The following is an 18,610-nucleotide window of genomic DNA, read 5'->3' on the forward strand; positions in this document are numbered from 1 at the left end:
TGCTGGTTTGGGTTTTGTTTTACAGGCAGGGCAGGGTATATTGGGGGGGGGTGGGTGGGAATATGTTTGTATTTTGTTGCTATTGTTGTTTTATGTTTTTTTAAGGGCGTCTTTGGTGGTACTAACTCTGCACCTGAACTTCTGGGATACAATGTCGAAAACAACACCTAGAACATTTTAGCAACTTAATAAAGGATCTCAAGATGATTGAGCACAAGTACAGTGGCTGTCACAGAGCACCAGGAACAAAAAGACAAAGAGCTCAGTAGAAAAGGTCTTCTCTTAGTCACCAGCCCAAAAAACCAAAACCGATATAGTTATTTGGACATATCACATCTGACCCATGCAAAACACAGCCACTGTGTAAGAGTGAATGGGCTTATCATTTGCAAATGAACCTGAAAATTTCAGAAAGTTTTATAACGCTCCCTTTAAAAAAAAAAAAAGTTCTTGTCCAGATAATTTTAACCTTTCACCTTTGTATTTTAGGTGCAAATGGTTTAGACATAGTAGTTCTCTCTTTATGCAAAGCAAACATAATGTTTCATCCATGTTTGTACCTTATTTGTAAAAAACGGTTGTCTTTTTTCCCTTGGAAAGTAATGGTTTCCTGTGAAGAAAAGGCCACTTCCTGAAGCATGTGGGATAGGGACACTACTAATGATCACAAAAATGCAGTTTGAAATTTTGTAGCAAAATATGAAATTGGAATTAGGCTTGCATCTCCAAGTGTTTGGGGCAATTTTGTTAATTGTTCACTGTCCGTCATGTTTCAGGCACCAAAAGCAAGAGTTGATAAACCTATTTTTGAGGAACCAGTGCAGAGACAAGCAGATTTCAAGGCAGTGCTTGGTAGCAAATTGTCATGTTGCATTTCAATGAAGAATCATAAAAATACTGGTACTTGTATGCTCAACCACGTAGGACCAGTTTTCCTTTGAATCTGCTCTTCCACATGTAATTTTTTACATGACTGCAGACAGAAGGGAATTGAGGGACTCAGCTGAGACGCAGGCAGTGATGAAAGGAAAGCAAAGCCTTTCTTAGTAAACACACGTAGAGCTTTCTTGGAGGTACAACTGATAATGAGTAAATGAGTTAAAAGGCAATGTTTATCAGTGATCGCATTTCAATGCATTCTCTTCTAAACAGTTGTCTTTCTCTGTCATTTTGAAGTGACCTTGGAGGTCAAGAGAAGAAAAACATAACACTTCATCTCCTCCTCTTTTTTATTTTTCTTTTTTATATTTTTACTGTAAAATAAATATTTACAGCAGATTAGCAGAACTTCAAAGCCATGACACGTGTCTTGGAAGCAGAGGATGTAGCTGGGTCTGCTTGCAAAAAGTCTGTCACCTGAAGGCTAACCTGCTTGTATGGGCAGAGAACGTTGGCTGCCCAAGCAACAGGGCAACAGATTTGTTTTAAGTACTAGACAATTTGTTAGAAATGAGTAAGAAAACAGTTACAATTAAAAACAAGTGCTATTTAGTTAATAAGAAAGCTCCCACTGACTTCAAAGAAGTCAAGTCTGGCCTGTTTATGCGTTACAGCCTGGCTTAACAACCTCGGCTGCAGAAGAAAGTTATTTCTGACATCTTCTCTTTTCTGCATCCAGGCAGCAGCCGGAACAGTTTGGGCTGTGCTTCTTCCGTCTCCATCCACAGGAAAATAGCTTGGTGAGAGACTGTGCAAGGCCAGCCTCCTGGCACACCACACACCCGAGGTCACTGCTGCCAGAGAAGGACGTGGTCACTACAGACTGTCCTCTTTCTCCAGCACCTTGTTGGCTGCATGGCTGGTTGCCATTGGCATTGGCCTGAAAGAGAGCTGCCTCCTTGGGCTTTCCAGATGGAGGCAGGCTGTCATGAGGGCAACAGCTTGGCCAAAAGCAGTTCCTGAGCTGTTATATGAGCACGATGGCTGCTGGAAGCTGGAGTTTATTCTTGGAGCCGAATACAGTCAAGGCTTGAGAGCAGATTTCAGCCCGCGTTTACACACGTGCTCTACAGTGAGAGCTGCTCGCCTCAAAGAGAGCATTCCTGACCTGCTAGTATCAGCTCCTACAGTAAGCTCAGGGTGGAAACGAACACCTTAAAATTCACTGGAACTCAGGTCAGTTAGCAATCTCTCTATCAACCACACGTAAGAAAGCAATCCCACTGATGGCAGCAGGTAGCAGACTCATCAAACCACACACTCACAGGAAAATCCCTTGACAGAAAAGTGCAACCTAGGAGCATTGCCTTGGTTTTGAGCAGGAGCACACATTAGAACTCTGCACAGGCCCTAGGCTTGCAAGCGTTACTCCTGCACTAATGTCTATTTAAAAACAAGTAACATTTTAAGTCTGCCAAAGCCCAGAATTTAAAGATGTTGAATTGCAAATGATGTTCAGTTAAATCTTCAACAAAAAAACAAGAAAAATTCAAACTGACACACTCATACCCTATAAAATGGCAAATAAATCTCCAGTACTGATTGTATTGGACCAAGAGCCTACAGTGCCTGAAGCTCATCGTGTCCGCCAGCTGTACTGATCTACTGATCTATTGCCAGTGCATTTTCTCTGATAAAAACCCTCCACTGCACACACACAAAGCTAAAGGAAGTTAGAAACAGCTTGGAATTTACTTTTTTTTTGGCTGTGATCTTTCCCAGAAAGGTACGCAAATGGTGGCACTGGGCAGATGCTCACACCAACACGTCCACTCATGAGTTTATGTAGCACCCATCTCTTCATGGCAAACTGGAAATCCTCCTAAAAGCTATGGTCTACCCAACAAAAAGCAAATCTTTGAAGGACAGTTGCAAGGTCCACATTGGTCCTTCAATCTCACAGGTACCCAAAATAACGTGTGATTTACCAAGAATTCCAAGCTAACACCTGAATGGGGATCCAGGGCAGAGTATGGAAGACATGTTCCCAAATAATCCCATGTGATATCAATTGATCAAATTAATATAGTAGAGCTCAGAGCATCACCAGAAAACATACAGTAGCAACACAAGCTGATTGCTGTCCTATACATATCTCCCTAAGGAAATCATTACTTCATTAGGAAGTAATGCTTTGCAGATGTGTGATTATTTGGGCACGATTTGCTACTGGGTAGTAGTTACTGAGCAATGACTCTGCTCTCTAGTTTAACTCTGGCTGAACCAGCCTCACCTAACAAGGGTTGTGATTGAGATTCCTGGAAAACAAAAACTAAAAATAGATAAATAGACACTAGCATGTTTTTTATACATAAAAACATTAGACAGATGTAGGTAAAAAAACCTGCAAAGAATGGGTGTCTTCAAGCACTTGTAAGATGCAGAGCTAGGCTCGTCTCCTGGCTGACAGCTGTGTGTCCGATCTAACAGCTGGTTCAGTCCAAAGGTCCCTTTTAGGATCCATCTGGCTGCCCATCAGGCAGGATGGATTTAAATCAACCATGCCCACCCAGCTCCCTGATGTAGCCCTGGTGTCAGTGGCTAGGGGACCAGCTCACAAAGGATTGCATAAGTGGTGACAGAGTGATTAATATAAACTACCCAGCCACGTGACTCTAGATTTACTGAAATAAATTCAACTCCTGCAAGGACACACCTTGTTCTGTCTATAGTGCAAAGAATTACATTGAGTAAACTCAGAAAACGTATTTTCAAAGCTCTTGCTGAGTTGATCTCTGCTTTAAAACTTCATATACTATCTGACCATGAAAACCTCTCTGTCTTATGCAGAGGACATATTGCAAGTCTAAATGCACTAAACACACGATGTAACCAGGTACAGAGGAGCAGCTGGAGGGACAGAGCCATACCTGGGGAGACAGCTGCTCTGTGCTGTGTGGCCCTGAACGAGTCTGGCTGTGTCCAGCATTGCTGGCCCTCACAGTCCCCATCGCCTGCAAGTCCAGGTTTTGTCAGAGGAGAACCAACATGTTTCAGGTCCAAAGCCCCACAGAAAGACCACATACTCACAGCAGCTGTGGGAACCACAGCCACTGCCTGCCACCAGTCTGCCAGCTAGGTCAGAGCATGGGTATCTTAAGAAATGAGCAACAGATTAATAAATACCATAGTTTTCAAGGAGCTTATGGAAATCTCAGCGCAGCATACGAACACTTTTTGCCTGAAGACTTTGCTCCAGATGGAGAACCTTCAGATAAGCCTCTTATTTTTGTTGGAGGTCAATGCTGTGTGCTGGCTCACACTGCTGGCCAGGTCCGTGCCTATGGCCAGGATGCTGTGTGCACATCAGCCCCTGTCCCACCACTGCCCTTCACCTTCTCTCCCCACTCCAGAGGCAGGACAGAAACAGTGTATAAATAATGAGGAACACATCTTTTACATTTTCATTGCAAAACAAAACATGTTTCTTCCGCTGTCAGAAACCAGAGAGAACACCCTAAGACACTAAAACGCTCTCTGTCCTCCTAGTCCCCAGTCCCATGGACAGCAGAGAAACCATGCGAGCGCTTGTGTCCTCACCTTGCTGAGGTTCTTCCTCTCGACATGACAGGGCTGGGGGTTGCTGCCACCATAACTCCAGCCTGTCTCCTGTAAGATGTCGGGGGTCTGCTGCCTGTTCTGTCGCAACACGATGAAGTGAACCTGCTTCTCACTGGCCTGTGGGAGGAGATAGAACATGAATCCCACCACCCCAGCACAATAAATCGTTGCACTTCAGCCCCAGAGAATTCATGAGATTCCTGAATTTCTCACTAATATGGTTGCAATGACATAAAGCAGTAGCATCACTTCAGGTCAATAAAGTCAGTGAAAATTTACTGCCACCTATTTATTACTTTTCTTGAAAAACTGGTGTTAATTCAGAAGAAAAATATCTGCCTCAAATTCATCTGGAAGCAGCAATCCCACCGCCACAAGTACTTACCAGCTCTTGCACACACCTGCATACAGCAACACAATGTGCCTGCCACAGGAGATGGACAGACAATCAGAGCTGCTGCTGCCAGATCCCTGTAAGGAAGGATGTGCTCAAGGCTTGGCTGGTGAAAATGGGCATTAAACGATGTAACTGAGTCCACCTGCATGCAATGGGCATGACAAATATAAGGCAGCTTGAAGAAAGCACATGGAGTAATGGAGTTCAGGATGTGAAACTAGCACAAACTCTCACACTAGGAACAGGAACTGCAAAAACAACTCAAAATAAGCTCAAATTGCTTTTGAGCCTTTTTTTTTTTTTTTTTTTTCTCCCACAGCACAGTTGCGAGACGTGTGTGCCTGAGAGATGCTGCAAAACTTCCACTGTTTTTGTTTGCTCATTATTTCTAATGTGTTCTATGTGTGCCTGATATCAGTGTTACTAATTCTGTGTAGAAGTGAAATTGTTCTGTCTTACTGGATGAGCACTGTTTCCCTAGAAGCAGATGGCTTCATTCTTTCCTCAGTGAGGCTCATAGAAATCTGTTCAAGACAGCAGTGGTGATGGGACTTAGCTGGGTACATCATAGGTGTCTGCTGTAAAGACAAAGAGATAAACTGAAGTGTAGAAAACCTCACAATGCTATAGAAGCATACTCAGAAGATAAAAAAAATAATCCTCTAATCTCCTTCTGTCCAGGCTAAAGACCCTGGTATGATGATAGGCAGGAGGAGTTTTCAAGGGTCAGTCTCCAGAGGTACTCGTGCCTGTTTGCTCACAGGTTGTGACTGAGGAACTGCTCAGGATCTCATGTGGAGCCTTCCACAAGCACGTCTGGGTATCTGGTCCCCCTGGGGCTGCAGTAGCGATGCTTGTTGGTACCACAGCTCTGGGGGCATCAGAACTCCAGGCTGGCTTGCTGGTGCACTGACGTGCCCTGCTGGCCAGAGAGAAGATCAGGGATAGCTGATGTGGAACAATCAGCTGGAAACAAAACCCAAATCCAGCTGCACTATTGAAATAAAATCTCCCACAGACAACTAACAGAAGCCAGAGGAGGCCCCTGGGATTTTTGTTTTTATCTTTGTTTTGTCTTTTCTGGGGTTGGATTCAATAGTATTAGTTGAGAGTTAAAAAATGCTTTTGAAAAATGTCACTATCATTCAAAAACCAAAACAAACAACCTACCTCTCCTAAACCTCCACTGTAAGCCTGAAATCTGCGCGTTCAGGCTGTGCTATTTGCAAGGAAGGTGGTATCTCAGTAAAAAATGTGCACTGCTTTGCTGCTTTCCCAGTACTTGGAGGGACGATAGCTTTTTTATCAGTAGCTGAAATCATCACAGCTTCATAATACAACATTTGGTACATACATACATATTTCAAAATTTCTTCCTAGGTATTTTTACCCTGTCCATTATTATGCAATATTAATTTCTGGTTTATGGATTCATCTGGTACCCAAAAGCAGAATGCTGTATCTCGGGACAAATGAAACCACCCTGGACACTAGTTTGCAACATGATTGACATGGAACTGAACAATGCAACACTAAACCTCCTAAGGGCATATGGCCCCACAAAAATCCAGCTTTCTCTAAAACAAACAGCTTCAACTTATGTAACTTCTGTTTAAAACTCATCTGCTGCCACATGGTTAGTCTCAAAGTTAGTTATTTAGAGGAAGGCTGTAAATGTGATTAATTCTTGTAGAACCACTAGCAAAAGTTCAACTAGAGTCTCTACTGCAATGTCACATTTGTCTTCAGGTCAGTTGAGTAATTTCTCTGAAGTCCAGAGTGTTTTAAAAAGTTATCCAAACAACAAGGCCAGCTTTTGTATTTAAGTACTTCCATATCAAAACACATTAGCATTTCTCCTAATCAGAATATTACTGACAACTTCATTCTGATCCCTCCCTCCCCACCTCTTATCCGACAAATTCTTCTCTGTTTTTTACACTGAAGCAAGAATTAAATAAATTAGGTTAGCTTTGAGACTGAATGCAAGCAATAGCTGAAACAATCTACTAGAATTAAAATTTGTTACTGCCAAAGCCAATCAGACAGGGAAGCAGAGACACGGTGGCAATTGCATTTTCTGCTCTGGGCAGAAGCTGCCCCATCCCTCGCAGGGATGATGGAACACGGACACGGTTTGCCTGTAGCGGTCACAGGACCTGCTTTCTGCTGACAGCAGTTGTCGTGACAGAGAGGGGTCGTGAGCCCATTGCAAATGCTCTGAACTGTGGTGGGAGGAAGATGGAGAGAGGAAGGTGAACATCTGGTGGCAGTAAAGTCTGGCTCAACCCGTGCAGCTCGGCTTGATGGGCTCACATGAGCACCCACTGATCTGTTACCTTGTTCCTTTTCTTGTCACTCCCATGGAAAACAGATGTGGAATGTCACGTTATTTAGCTTAAAAGTGCCACATCTGACACAAGGCCATCACTAAAGATGACACGACAAATGGGAAGCAGCAGACTCCCAAGTGTTACGATGTGTACACGTTCCTAATTAGCGCTTGAGCGTTTACTTCATTTCAGTTCTTGTGACTGAGCATATAAACAGCCAGACACCTAATCCACTGATTAACAACTGTTTCACATATGCTGAAGAAGGCCTGAAGACTCAAATTTATCTCAATTATTCGTTATTTAGAAGTCAAAACTAATCAGATTCTGCAGAAATCTAATGTTCTCCCAGCTGTACTTGGCTTAACAAGCCACCGCCACCTTTTATGATATTAGTGAATATTAGTTCTGCTTTTAAACAAACTGGTGGTGTATTTGAAACTTCGACCACTGCTAATTTTAAGACCTCAGTGTACTGTGAGTGACACGCTGAGGTCCTGACAGGCAGGACACTGTTGAGAAAGCAGAGTGAAACACCCCTTTGTGTAGGAAGAAAATGCAAAACACTTGTGGCTTCAGTATAATGTTTTTTCTCTGGCATGACATGGAAACAGGAAAAGCAAATGATAATCGATGAAAAAACATGACAAAAAAGACACAGGTTCTGGGAATTTTGCATGAGACAAATGTGATTCATAGAGCTTACATCAATGCAATGTAATCCTGGCTTTTTGGAAACCTGAGTCTCCCCTTTGATGGGCATGTTGTTTAAATTCCCAGGCACTGGTGTGCATTTCAAGCATTATTATAAATGACACCCACTCTTTGGAACCCAGTAAGAGCTTTAGTTGTGTTTTTAAACACTTGTGTGTGAACTGTCTCATTAGTCATTTTTTCCATTTTATCTCTAGGCTGCATGTGTTTTTTGCTTATGAAGCACTGTTGCCTTGTTTTGTAGCCATAAAAACCTGTTTTGAGAATACAGTCTGTTGTTTGTTTTTTTTTTTTAAAGGTTTTTATTCCAGACTTGGTTCCCCTCAGAGATTTTAAGCTGTTCACGCTGCCGCTTTCTGCTCCCAGTTAGGGAGCTACACAAAGCAATCCAGAATTTCAACAACTGGCATTATGCAAGGGGGTGCCATTTTCTTTACCTAGGCTATAAACTTCCCAATAGAAGTTGGCTACAGTGAACTGTGCATCTATGCTAAAGCAGGAATCCTTCCCACAAAAAAGCACTAATTTGAATGCTGCTGTCAATCTGACTCATATTTCCCTGATTGTACCTGTCAGAAAGGGAAAGCAGCCAGCCTGCTTTGACATCTTGTTATCGAGACTCAAGAAATTCTTCAATATGTGAACACTCTGCATGCCTCCAAATGCAATGTAAAATTGCACAAGTATAATGATTGCTATGAATATGAGATAAAAGCAAGATAAGGTTCTTGGTTTTGCATAGTATGCTGAAGTTTTCTAAAGAGGTAGGCTGTAAAGAGGGAAAACACATGAAAATGGTTGTGGAGGGGAAATCAGGCAGAAGTTGACTGATTTTGTAGCTGAGAAAGGCACAGGGTTTTTTTCTGACAGTTTTGTGGTAAGACTGTTCAGTGCATTGCAGAAACACACCTTTAGTTCTCCATATGAGTCTAAATAGAGGTTTATAGAATCTACAGATACAGATCAATTTTCTCCAAAACATCTGGATTTCCATATACTGCATTTAGGTAAAAAATATCTACATGGTATGGAGTTCCTTTGGTCAGAAAACACCCCCATGGGAAATCACTGAGTCTGGGAGGATGACATTCATCCAGACACGTACTGTTGGTTGCCTCAGGCAGCTCCAGTTTGCTCTGGGTCTGCACCAGGGAGCACTGGATGAGTCAGGACCCAGCTGCACCCAATGTTCCCAGGGCACAGGTTGGCCTGACCTTTGGCAGAGGGCACCACTCTTTGCCGATGCAGAGAGTATGTGGAGGTTTACATCGACCTGTATGTTACAAAGCCCCCTGAGTGAGCAGATTGCACAGGCATTACTGGGAGGTGGTCCATGCCCATATTCATCCCTGTACACACAGTGAAACAAGGTTGCTTTTAGAGGTGTAAAGTCCCATCTGAGCTTGACACATCTCCTTCCCTTCCCAAACTACACACTCATTAATTTTGGCCCCTGCTTTGCAGTGGATGGTAAAAATGCACTTCTTGGCTTTTGCAAAGTCCAGAACCCAGGGTCAAAGTGGGGGCGACAAACCTGTATCAGCTGGGCTGCGCTCTCTGGACTGCTGTACCGATGGTCATGCCCATTGATGGCCAACACCCGGTCGTTCTCCTGAAGCTGTCCATCACGGGCAGCCACGCCGCCTTCCAGCAAATTGAAAATAAATACCCCTGGTTCATCAGCCTTGCGGACCAGCTTTATTCCCAAATGCTCGTCCGGACTGCTTTTGTTTAGTACAACATGGAAACTGTCATCCCTGTTGCAGAGAGAATCAAGGAAAAGTCCACTGTTTCGGCATCGGTACCTCTGCTCTCGGAGCACTGTCAGTCGAAGCACGTGGCAGGGTTGCTTCAGGATTGACAGGGCGTAGTTGTGAGGCACATTTTTGATGTCCATGCCATTTACCTGGAAAAGAGGAGTGTAAATCAGCAGCAGAAAGACTGCTTGATCTGAATTGGCACTAGAGAGGGCAGATATGTTTACACAGATGTCTTCATACGAAGTGACGTATGCTATTTCAAACTGTGTCACGCAGGAGGCCAAGACTGTAGTGCAAAACAGCCTTCCCCCTGAGGAAAGGACACACTGTACAGACACTTTCTGCCTCTTTTTTTCTATTTTCTTCCTGATACTCTCCAGATATAGATGTTATTTTTCAGCTTTATTACAGCTCTTCTCCAAGCTCCAACAACCTTTCATATATCTTAATTTTATTCCTCTAGCTTCTGATTTCAAATCACCTTGCCAGCCTTTACTTTCACTCCCACCACTTTTCTGCCATTTGTTGTCTTCATTATCTCCCAGTTGTTTTATGTACAGTAGAAATAAATGTTTCCCACCAATGAATCTCTAATTAAAATGAAGAAAAGAGCCTCAAGTAGAAGTTCAAATGTCCTGGATATTTACTAGCAACTATGCTGATCCACCACACTAGACAACTGGCTTTTTTTATGTTTCTCAGTGTTTTCTAGGTAAGATTTAGCTCAGATGGCAGTAAAACTGAAGAACTGCCAGTTCTTTGATTTGGCTGGGGAAAAGAAGGAGAAAAAAAGAGCTTCCAGTCAATCCTGCCATGTCTATGTGTGTAAGAGTGATTAGATATTGCATTTTATCACTGCTAAATGAAAACCAGTTGCAAGGTTGTAATTCATTGCTCACTGGAAAACTTTAACGAGACATTTCTGTGTAGTTTTACATTTCACAGTTTGGACCACTTAAATATTAAGAAATATCTCCAAACCACAACAGAAATATTTCCCAATACAGAGAAAAACATTTGACTGGTGTTTGATTTGGCATAATACCTGTGTGGGAATGACAGAGATGTTCCTGCTGTGGCCTCACAGGGAGACTGCATCCCTGGAGACACAGCTCAAGTAATTTTGAGTTGCCAGCTTGGGTACCACGAATGTTGTGAGCTGCACCAGCATGATGCTGAAATAGTCGTGAATCCTTGGTAAATGCCCAGGCAGTCAGGTACGGCCAAGAAGAGCTGAGCCGGGCCCGTCCATGCTGCAATCCCAGCTTCCCACTGCAGCTTGGATATTCCCTGCAGGAACAGTTTTGGCTCAGTGGTGCCATTAACTTTGCTGCTCTGTGCTGGCACCAGGATAAAAAGCTTCCCCAAAATTCATGACTGGGTAACACTCACCCAGCTGCCACCTGGAACCACAATCCAGAGGTACATTTATTCAGTATCGGAGCAAAATATCCCTGCATCATGATCCTGCAAAATCTCTTTGACCAGCGGTCCATCAGATATGAAGCAGAAGGCATGTCACAACCTTGACATGCTTTAAGCATCCTCAGCTACAAGAAAGCTCAGCAACAGCTTGGAAAGCATGATGGCTTACAGGTGTTCTGAACTTCAAAGGACAGCATCCTTTCTAATTATTCACATGGAATATTTAGTAGAAATCAGTAAAGCTGGGAGAACTACTCACTAACCCTACCAGCCAGGCGTGCCAGAAAAGGCAGCAAGATGGACATGCAGAGGGCCACCTGGAAGACGACCCTGAGATACACAAGCCCAGACGCATGGGCCGTACATACCTGCCTTGCAGTACACCCAGCTCGTGTAGCCTTATCCCAGGCAATGCCACAATGGTCAGTCTGAGTACCAGCACCAGTCTGTCCATGGCAGCATGGTCCACAATGAACAAAGCACTCTGCTCAAAAGTTTACCTGTAATTTGGAAAACCTACAGAGCTCTTTGCCATCCCTAACCATGCTGTCACCAATATTTGAACTAGCTGATTAAAGCTGCTTTGGGTGAGCACCTGGGTGACCTCAGTTGTACCTTTGGCATCCAATGTAAATATACCTGTGCACTCCAACTATACACCATCGAAGTATTGAAGCAAGAAAAGGAACTAGCATTTTCTGTTACTGCACTTTCCTTCTAAGGACTGAAGTATTAACATAATTTAGCATTCTTGCAGATCTCCCAGTCACTGGGGTAGCTGAGAGTGCAGTTGCCATTCAGAAGCTATTGCTGAAGCCACTGCTCACAAGATACATGATCTTTAACCATCCATCCCAATTCTAGTTCATCTTTTATACATTTCTATAAAAACAGAAGCAGAAGCAGCAGCCAACAGTTAACATCTGAAGGCTGCTTAAATTTGTTTTTGGAGATGTCACCTGTGGCTGCTGGTGGAGCAACATTCCCAAAATCAGAACAGGCAGCACATCATATGCTGGATAGTGCTGAACACCTCACACATGGGACCTAGATGTAGAAAGAATTTAACCCATATCAGGCCACCTATCACCTGGTGTAAGAGAAGTATAAGGCAATGGAAACTTCACTAACTGAGATTTAAGCCCACAGTTCAGTAGAAACAACACAAGAAGTTTTGGTACCACTGGGTCAGAAATTCCCACAGTATGTTGTGTAACATTGCATTTTGGATCTACCGTGTTTGTAGATGGCAGAAATTGGAGAGGCTTGGTAGAGAACAGGAAAAATAAACAAATCTGTAAGCCTCAATACCCATTGAAATGAATGAAATCGTTACAGCATGCAGAGGAACTGAACATCTTTCTTTATGCATTATTCTGTCTGCACAAACAAGCAACATTGCAAATCTCATTTTGTGACTGACTTACACCATCATATTCTTTGTTATGATACTTTTATCTTGTGCCTTCACATTACTGTACCTTCAGTATTATGTCTCCAGGCAGCAATCTTCCATCTCTGGCAATTAGCCCATCTCGATAAATATGCTGTATAATAATGTGGACCAAAGGAGTCTCACTGCCTCCCACGATCCTAATTGCCAGGTTTTCATGGGCATTCGTACGGCTGATCTTAATGCAGGTAATTTCCCCATCTGGAATCAGGTGATACAACCTGGGAAAACCTGGAAATACACATTGTAAGGTATTTATTTGACATCACAGCTTTGCTTTCTTAACACATGCACCGCAAAACTGCAAGTATCTGCCAGTCAACCAAACCAGGTTTTAGGCATGGATATGACTTACACTAAGTGGGGAGGAAAGAATATATATGTTTGCTGAGTGGACTCGAAGGGATCTTTTTTTAACTAATACATTCAAACATCTTTTTTTTTCCTCCCCACCCACAAAACACAGCTCTAAACCATTGATGTAATCCAGACAGATGAAATGTACTGAAGAAAACAAACAAACAAACACAACAGTTACACATGCTAATATTTTTAAGGAACAAAATACATTTTTAGTCACCAGAGACCCCTCTGAGCCAGACCATGGTTCCTTGCTGGCCCTAGAGAAGATGTGCATGGACACTCCACAAACCTCCATCCCCACTGTGGTGGGCTGCACACTGTCTCACTTGTAGCATCCCAAGCTGCCCTGTTTTCCTCTGTTTTTTGTGCCATAGCTGAGGACTGGGTGCTTGGCTTTTGACATCCAAGGAAACATTCTTTTACCCTCAGCTGTCAGAAAGGCATCATTTCTCAGGCAACCCAAAACAAACAGCAGTTTCCCTTCCAGACCCCTCTCTTTTCATCCCGACTTGAACTCTAGGAATTACGAATAACTGGTCCTTACTGTGACGTGTCTGTATTAAACCCCCAGGACACTCCAGGTGCCTGGAGGGAAAGATCTCTGCTGGGCCAGGCAGCCTGGATGTGAGGAAGAGGAACTAATTGTGGGCAGGGGTCCTTTCTGTATTTATAATGCACTGGAGAAGAGTATCCTCTTCCAAACCCTACTTTTCAACTGGCATGTTTGCTTTCACAACGTGTCCCTAATACTTGCTTTCCTTCTAGGTCAATTCAAAATTTTAATCCACATTCAACAGTGATCAAAACTGAAGCAAAAACATCAGTGAGTTTTCTAGCACAGGTATATCAGACTTCAAATATTTTGAATTTCCTACATGTAAATAAAGCTTTTGAGGGGTTTTTTGTGTGTGTGGGTCCAGTCCAGCACTTACATGAAAAACCTGTAAGTCAATAAATTAAGTGCTAATATTTTTTCAATAACCTATTTTAGAAATGAAAGTACAGTCATTGTTACTGCATAGCGGTAAAGTGTTAAATGAAAATTAACAGAGCAATATGTGAAGCAGAATAAATATTTTCTACTACAGAATTAGCAGGTAACAAACTAGCAAGGTACTAAAACCTCTTGGGAGAGAGAAAGGGGAAAGAAAGAACAGGGAAACAGTATAAGAAGCACCATGGTGCATCCCTTATCACTTCTTTGATCATGTGCTCACTAGAGAAGGAAGCTGTCTTCCTCCACATCTGTTAAAAGCACCTACCAGTAGCATAGACTTTCATTTTGTGGTTTTACACAGAGTTGACAGGCAATAAAAATCTATCTAGATAACTATCAGCCTAATATCGAAGTATTCATCTAGTTTATATTCTTGTGATAGCAGTTACTGCACTAATACAGATTTACTTCGGTTTTGTACACAACTTCAACATCTCAGGAATGGAATGTGCTTTATTTTCCCCATACTCCTCTATTTTCTGAATTGTTTGCCCATTTTGTAATTTGTTCCCTTTTCTCTAGTTTGAAGGGTGGATTCACTCCATCTAAATCCAGACCTTTAACCCAAATGCATAATTTGATGATCTCTTTGCTCTGGCTTTCCTTACAGTGCACGGGCACCCAAAGGCAGTGATACCAGCTTCACCACTCACTGATTCACTTCTGGAGGTGCTAAAGTCTCTCCACTGCTGTGTAAGAAGAAAGGCAAGCAATGCTGGCATCTCAGTGGGGTGGTTAAAGTCAGATGATACAATTACTCCTCAAAAATCACCGAAGGCCTGATCCTATACATCAGAATAAGCATGCACATTTAATACTCTCTGTGGGGCTATTGGTGTGTATGTGTGTATATATATAGGTAAAAATGCAAATGATAATCTGAACCCTCCCCCAGACCCTCTCTGCACAGAAATAGCATAAATATATACGTAAGCATATTTTGGAGGTTAACCAAGTAGTTCTGTAGCAAAACTGCTTCCATTTCCCTTTGCATTCACCTCATGTCCTAACTGTGCTTTTTTATTCAAACCCTCATTCGCCTTCATTCCTCATACCTCAATCTGAAAAATTTTTTGAAGGAATTACCCAGTTTCATTTCTTGACCATGGAGAGCTGTGGACTGAGCAAGCTACTGACACTCCCTCGTCATTTCAGCCTGTAATTATCCAAGAGCAAGATCAGAGAAATGTGGCAGTGAACAGGTCTCTACACTTACATAATGCTTGTATAAATATTTATATAGGATATAAACATGCATAAGTTTCCTTGCATCTTGAACAATGGTTTAATTGGTTTATTAAGTATTGCAGTGGCACTTGGCTGTTTTTCAATGTAACTTTACGAAGAATCTTTCAGAGGAATTTTTAATGTCTATTATCATTCTCAATTGTGCAGTCTACAACAAAACAAATCTTCCCAAGACATTTGTCTTGCCAGTCTGCAAGTCACTAGGTTTCTCTTTCCATAGTTAGCAGGATGTACTGCCTCACCTCCTGTCTTCATTTGATCTGTCTTCTTTATTGAATATAATTAATAAATTGCACCATTTTCCTCAGATGGGTCAAGCAATCAAAATAATTCCATGATCCTCTAATTTCTAATATATCAACTGAAGACTTGCCTCTTATTTTCATCCCAGACATACGTGTTGGTGTTTGTGTTACCAACAACCCAGACTGTCATATGTGAAAGGCCAATGCCTATTTTAATAAACACAGAGTAAGTTTCACAAACTAAATGTATAAAAAACACCTTCTTTTTTTTTTTTTTTAGTAAGAAAATTCACTATAGCTTTTTAACCAAACAGTCCGCATGCACTGTGTGCAGCTTGGTCAAAACCTACCATGCCTGTTTCGAGATGATGCCATGTCTGGAAAGTAATGCCTTCAACTTGATTTTTTTCTAGTGTGTATACCATACCCAAAATAGGTGGACTCTGCTCCAGCATGTGGTTGCATACAGTGAATGGGGCCTCAGCAAACCCAGTTTGAGGGCTCTAAGTAAGTTGAGGGCTTGTACCATTCACACATACACAGCCTGCTGTGAGGCTGGAGCATCAGTTTGCACAGACCCCATTTTCCAGCTCTTACGCTCTTAATTAGAATTCTCTGTTACCTTTAACCAGGTTTTCCAGATCAGGAAAACCCAGGAGTATTGCATACCTTTCTTTACCATTTTATATTTCCAGTTCTTATATATCGAAGAGCTGCTGAATCTAGAAAGGAGAAAACTTTCTGTCTTGTTTTTGGTGATTCTTGCAGGTTTTCCCACAGAGTGCTCTGTTTTTGTCACCGAGGGTTGTATGGAGCATTCTGAATCTGTCAATATAATGAAATGTCATCTGTATTCAGAAAGGTTGTACATGCTTTTCCTTCAAGCAATATTTTCCTTATATTTGTGTGCAATTTTATTGATATTTTCACACATCCCACTACGGTAACAAATAACACAGGAGAGACCAGCTTTACACAGTAAACTCCACTTGTCTGATATGATGTAGGACACTGAGCACTCACTAGCATAGTAGCTATAAGACTGTAACACAAATTTTTCAGTATGCTGAATATTTTATCCCCGCAGTTTATAGTACTTAATGACAAGTGTTTTCTCAGTGCTCAGGTTTCAGCTGACTTCTGTGTGCACTGTGCCCTTTCTGGTAGTACTGCCATCAGGATAATTCTGCCTTCATTGCCACAATCCAGTGTGACAAAGCACTGCCTACTGTTTGCCCTGACTCTGGAGTCCAGATCAATCAAAGGTCACTGTAAACAAAACTTGTGTCTCAGGTTGCAAGTCCTTGTTTAGATCAGAAGTTCTGACTGATGTGAGATGCCAGCCCACCTCCACAGATAAGACTATCTGCACGGACACACGCTCATGCTTCCCAGCACCTCATCACCAGAATGTAAATGAAGCTTTTGTAAACTATTCTTGGAAAATTCTTGTGTCTGTGAATGTCATGTGCACTTGCACTAGCATGGAACTTTGTTCTACATATCTTCCTTTCCAACTGATTTTCATTTACCATTTCATTCTCTCAGTGGTTTGCCATCATTTGATTTAATGCCTTCCATTAATTCTCCAGGGATGCTGGTCTGATGCAGGGGACAGACAGAAGACAATGCCAGTTCTAATACCTCTTCTTGCTTTTGGACATTCCTCTCACCAAAGGAGTTCCAAAAGAACTAAACTGAAACTGTTGTAGAGTTGAAAGTGTCCCAAAAGAGTTGTGGCTGTCTCACCTGAAGCAGGCAAATTTTATTGATCTGCAGTGGAGGAAATGCTACAGAAATGTTCTCTTCTGAAAATTGCCTGGCTTATCGTCCTAGAGCAGAGTACTTTCAAGCAGCCCTGTAAGATTTTCCACAACTGTTTTGGGAAATTAGAATTGCGGCTGAATCAAAACTGGGGCAAACAGGAACAATATGGGATTTTTGTGGGGTGCAGCCTCCCTGAGATGAAGATTGGACTGTTGCTATCTTGTCCTGTGGCTGGATAAGCCACTTTCTTTTCTACACATAGAGAGTGCTAATGCCATGAAATGGTTGATACCTAGAGCCATCTGTGTTTCACTTACCTTCTTTTTCTTTGTTTACCTTTCCCAAACCCTGAAGTATTTATCATACATATCTATCTATCTATCTATCTATCTATCTATCTATCTATCTATCTATCTATCTATTTTATAGGTATGTAAAACACAACAAGACTCAGACTGAACAGTAGGAGTGAGATACAGCCATACAACAGGGGAGTCTGTTCTGTGGTGCTGCTAGTGCCTGCCAGGGCTTCCTTGGTCTTAACTGTCGCAAAGCAAAAACAATGCACCCACCAGAGGAACGAGTTTCACTTTGAACAACATTTGACATCCTCAAGCAATCATAAATTCAATTCATTTTATAATTACTCAACTGCAAAATGGAACTGATAAACATTTTTGAAAATCAGCAGTATGGCTCCCTTTTACTGTAAATCTGTACAGAGATTTTTGCAGTTGCATTCCCAAAATCTTTCCTTCTAAGGCATTAGCTGGTTTAGGGCTGATCTGTAGATCAGTTTGAGCAAAGAGTATATAGATACAGTATTTCCTCAAACTGAATTTAAAGAGTGTGATGCCAAACAAATAAGCATAGCAAAGTTGAAGCAGTCTTTGCTTGCGGACATTTTATCATTTAAGTAAATTGTCAAGGTCATTCACACTAGTAGATGAAGTCAGAAGATATTACATCTTAAATGCATCAGTGCCAGAAGGATGTTCCTGTCACCTTCCTTCACTTCTCAGAATGAAACCATCTCTTTTAAACTTCACTAATTTCTTTTTCAGACCTGTAAAGTTATTTGCAGCTGTAAGTGCTATTAATAAGATTACTCTTCAGGCAGGTATCATAAGCTTGAGTGCTGCACTGCAGACATATACTTCTTTACATGTATTATTTACAAATGAATAAATTATTACAAAAGAAAATCTTAATGCCTCCTTCCTCTAAATATTTTCGCACCAGTGTTTGCACTTTTCATTCACTTCTAATATTTTCTTTGGTTTGGAAAATGAGCAGTTCTCTGTCAAAATGTCACCAAAACATTTAAACAGAGGAACAAAGAAAGCCTGAATCATTTCAGTACAAAACAGGCACATTGTCTAAACAAATCAAACCACAGGTTGCAAAT

At 41.8% G+C, this 18,610-nt stretch overlaps 1 protein-coding gene across 6 annotated transcripts in view; it reads right to left on the minus strand.

Moving 5' to 3' along the window:
- Nucleotides 1-18,610, minus strand: part of LNX1 (ligand of numb-protein X 1) — a 76,403-nt gene that overhangs the window by 12,754 nt on the left and 45,039 nt on the right. For 4 of the 6 annotated variants that reach the window (XM_071807494.1, XM_071807495.1, XM_071807497.1 and 1 more), the window contains 4 exons: nucleotides 16,105-16,260; nucleotides 12,611-12,813; nucleotides 9,479-9,850; nucleotides 4,480-4,617 (listed from right to left, as the gene is read on the minus strand). In XM_071807494.1, the coding sequence (XP_071663595.1) occupies nucleotides 4,480-4,617; nucleotides 9,479-9,850; nucleotides 12,611-12,813; nucleotides 16,105-16,260 (869 nt within the window). The remainder of the gene's footprint in view (nucleotides 1-4,479; nucleotides 4,618-9,478; nucleotides 9,851-12,610; nucleotides 12,814-16,104; nucleotides 16,261-18,610) is intronic. The other 2 variants (XM_065837062.2, XM_065837063.2) reach the window with 1 other exon arrangement.

The sequence above is a fragment of the Patagioenas fasciata genome, chromosome 4 (assembly GCF_037038585.1).
Source record: "Patagioenas fasciata isolate bPatFas1 chromosome 4, bPatFas1.hap1, whole genome shotgun sequence".
NCBI classification, from domain to species: Eukaryota; Metazoa; Chordata; class Aves; order Columbiformes; family Columbidae; genus Patagioenas; species Patagioenas fasciata.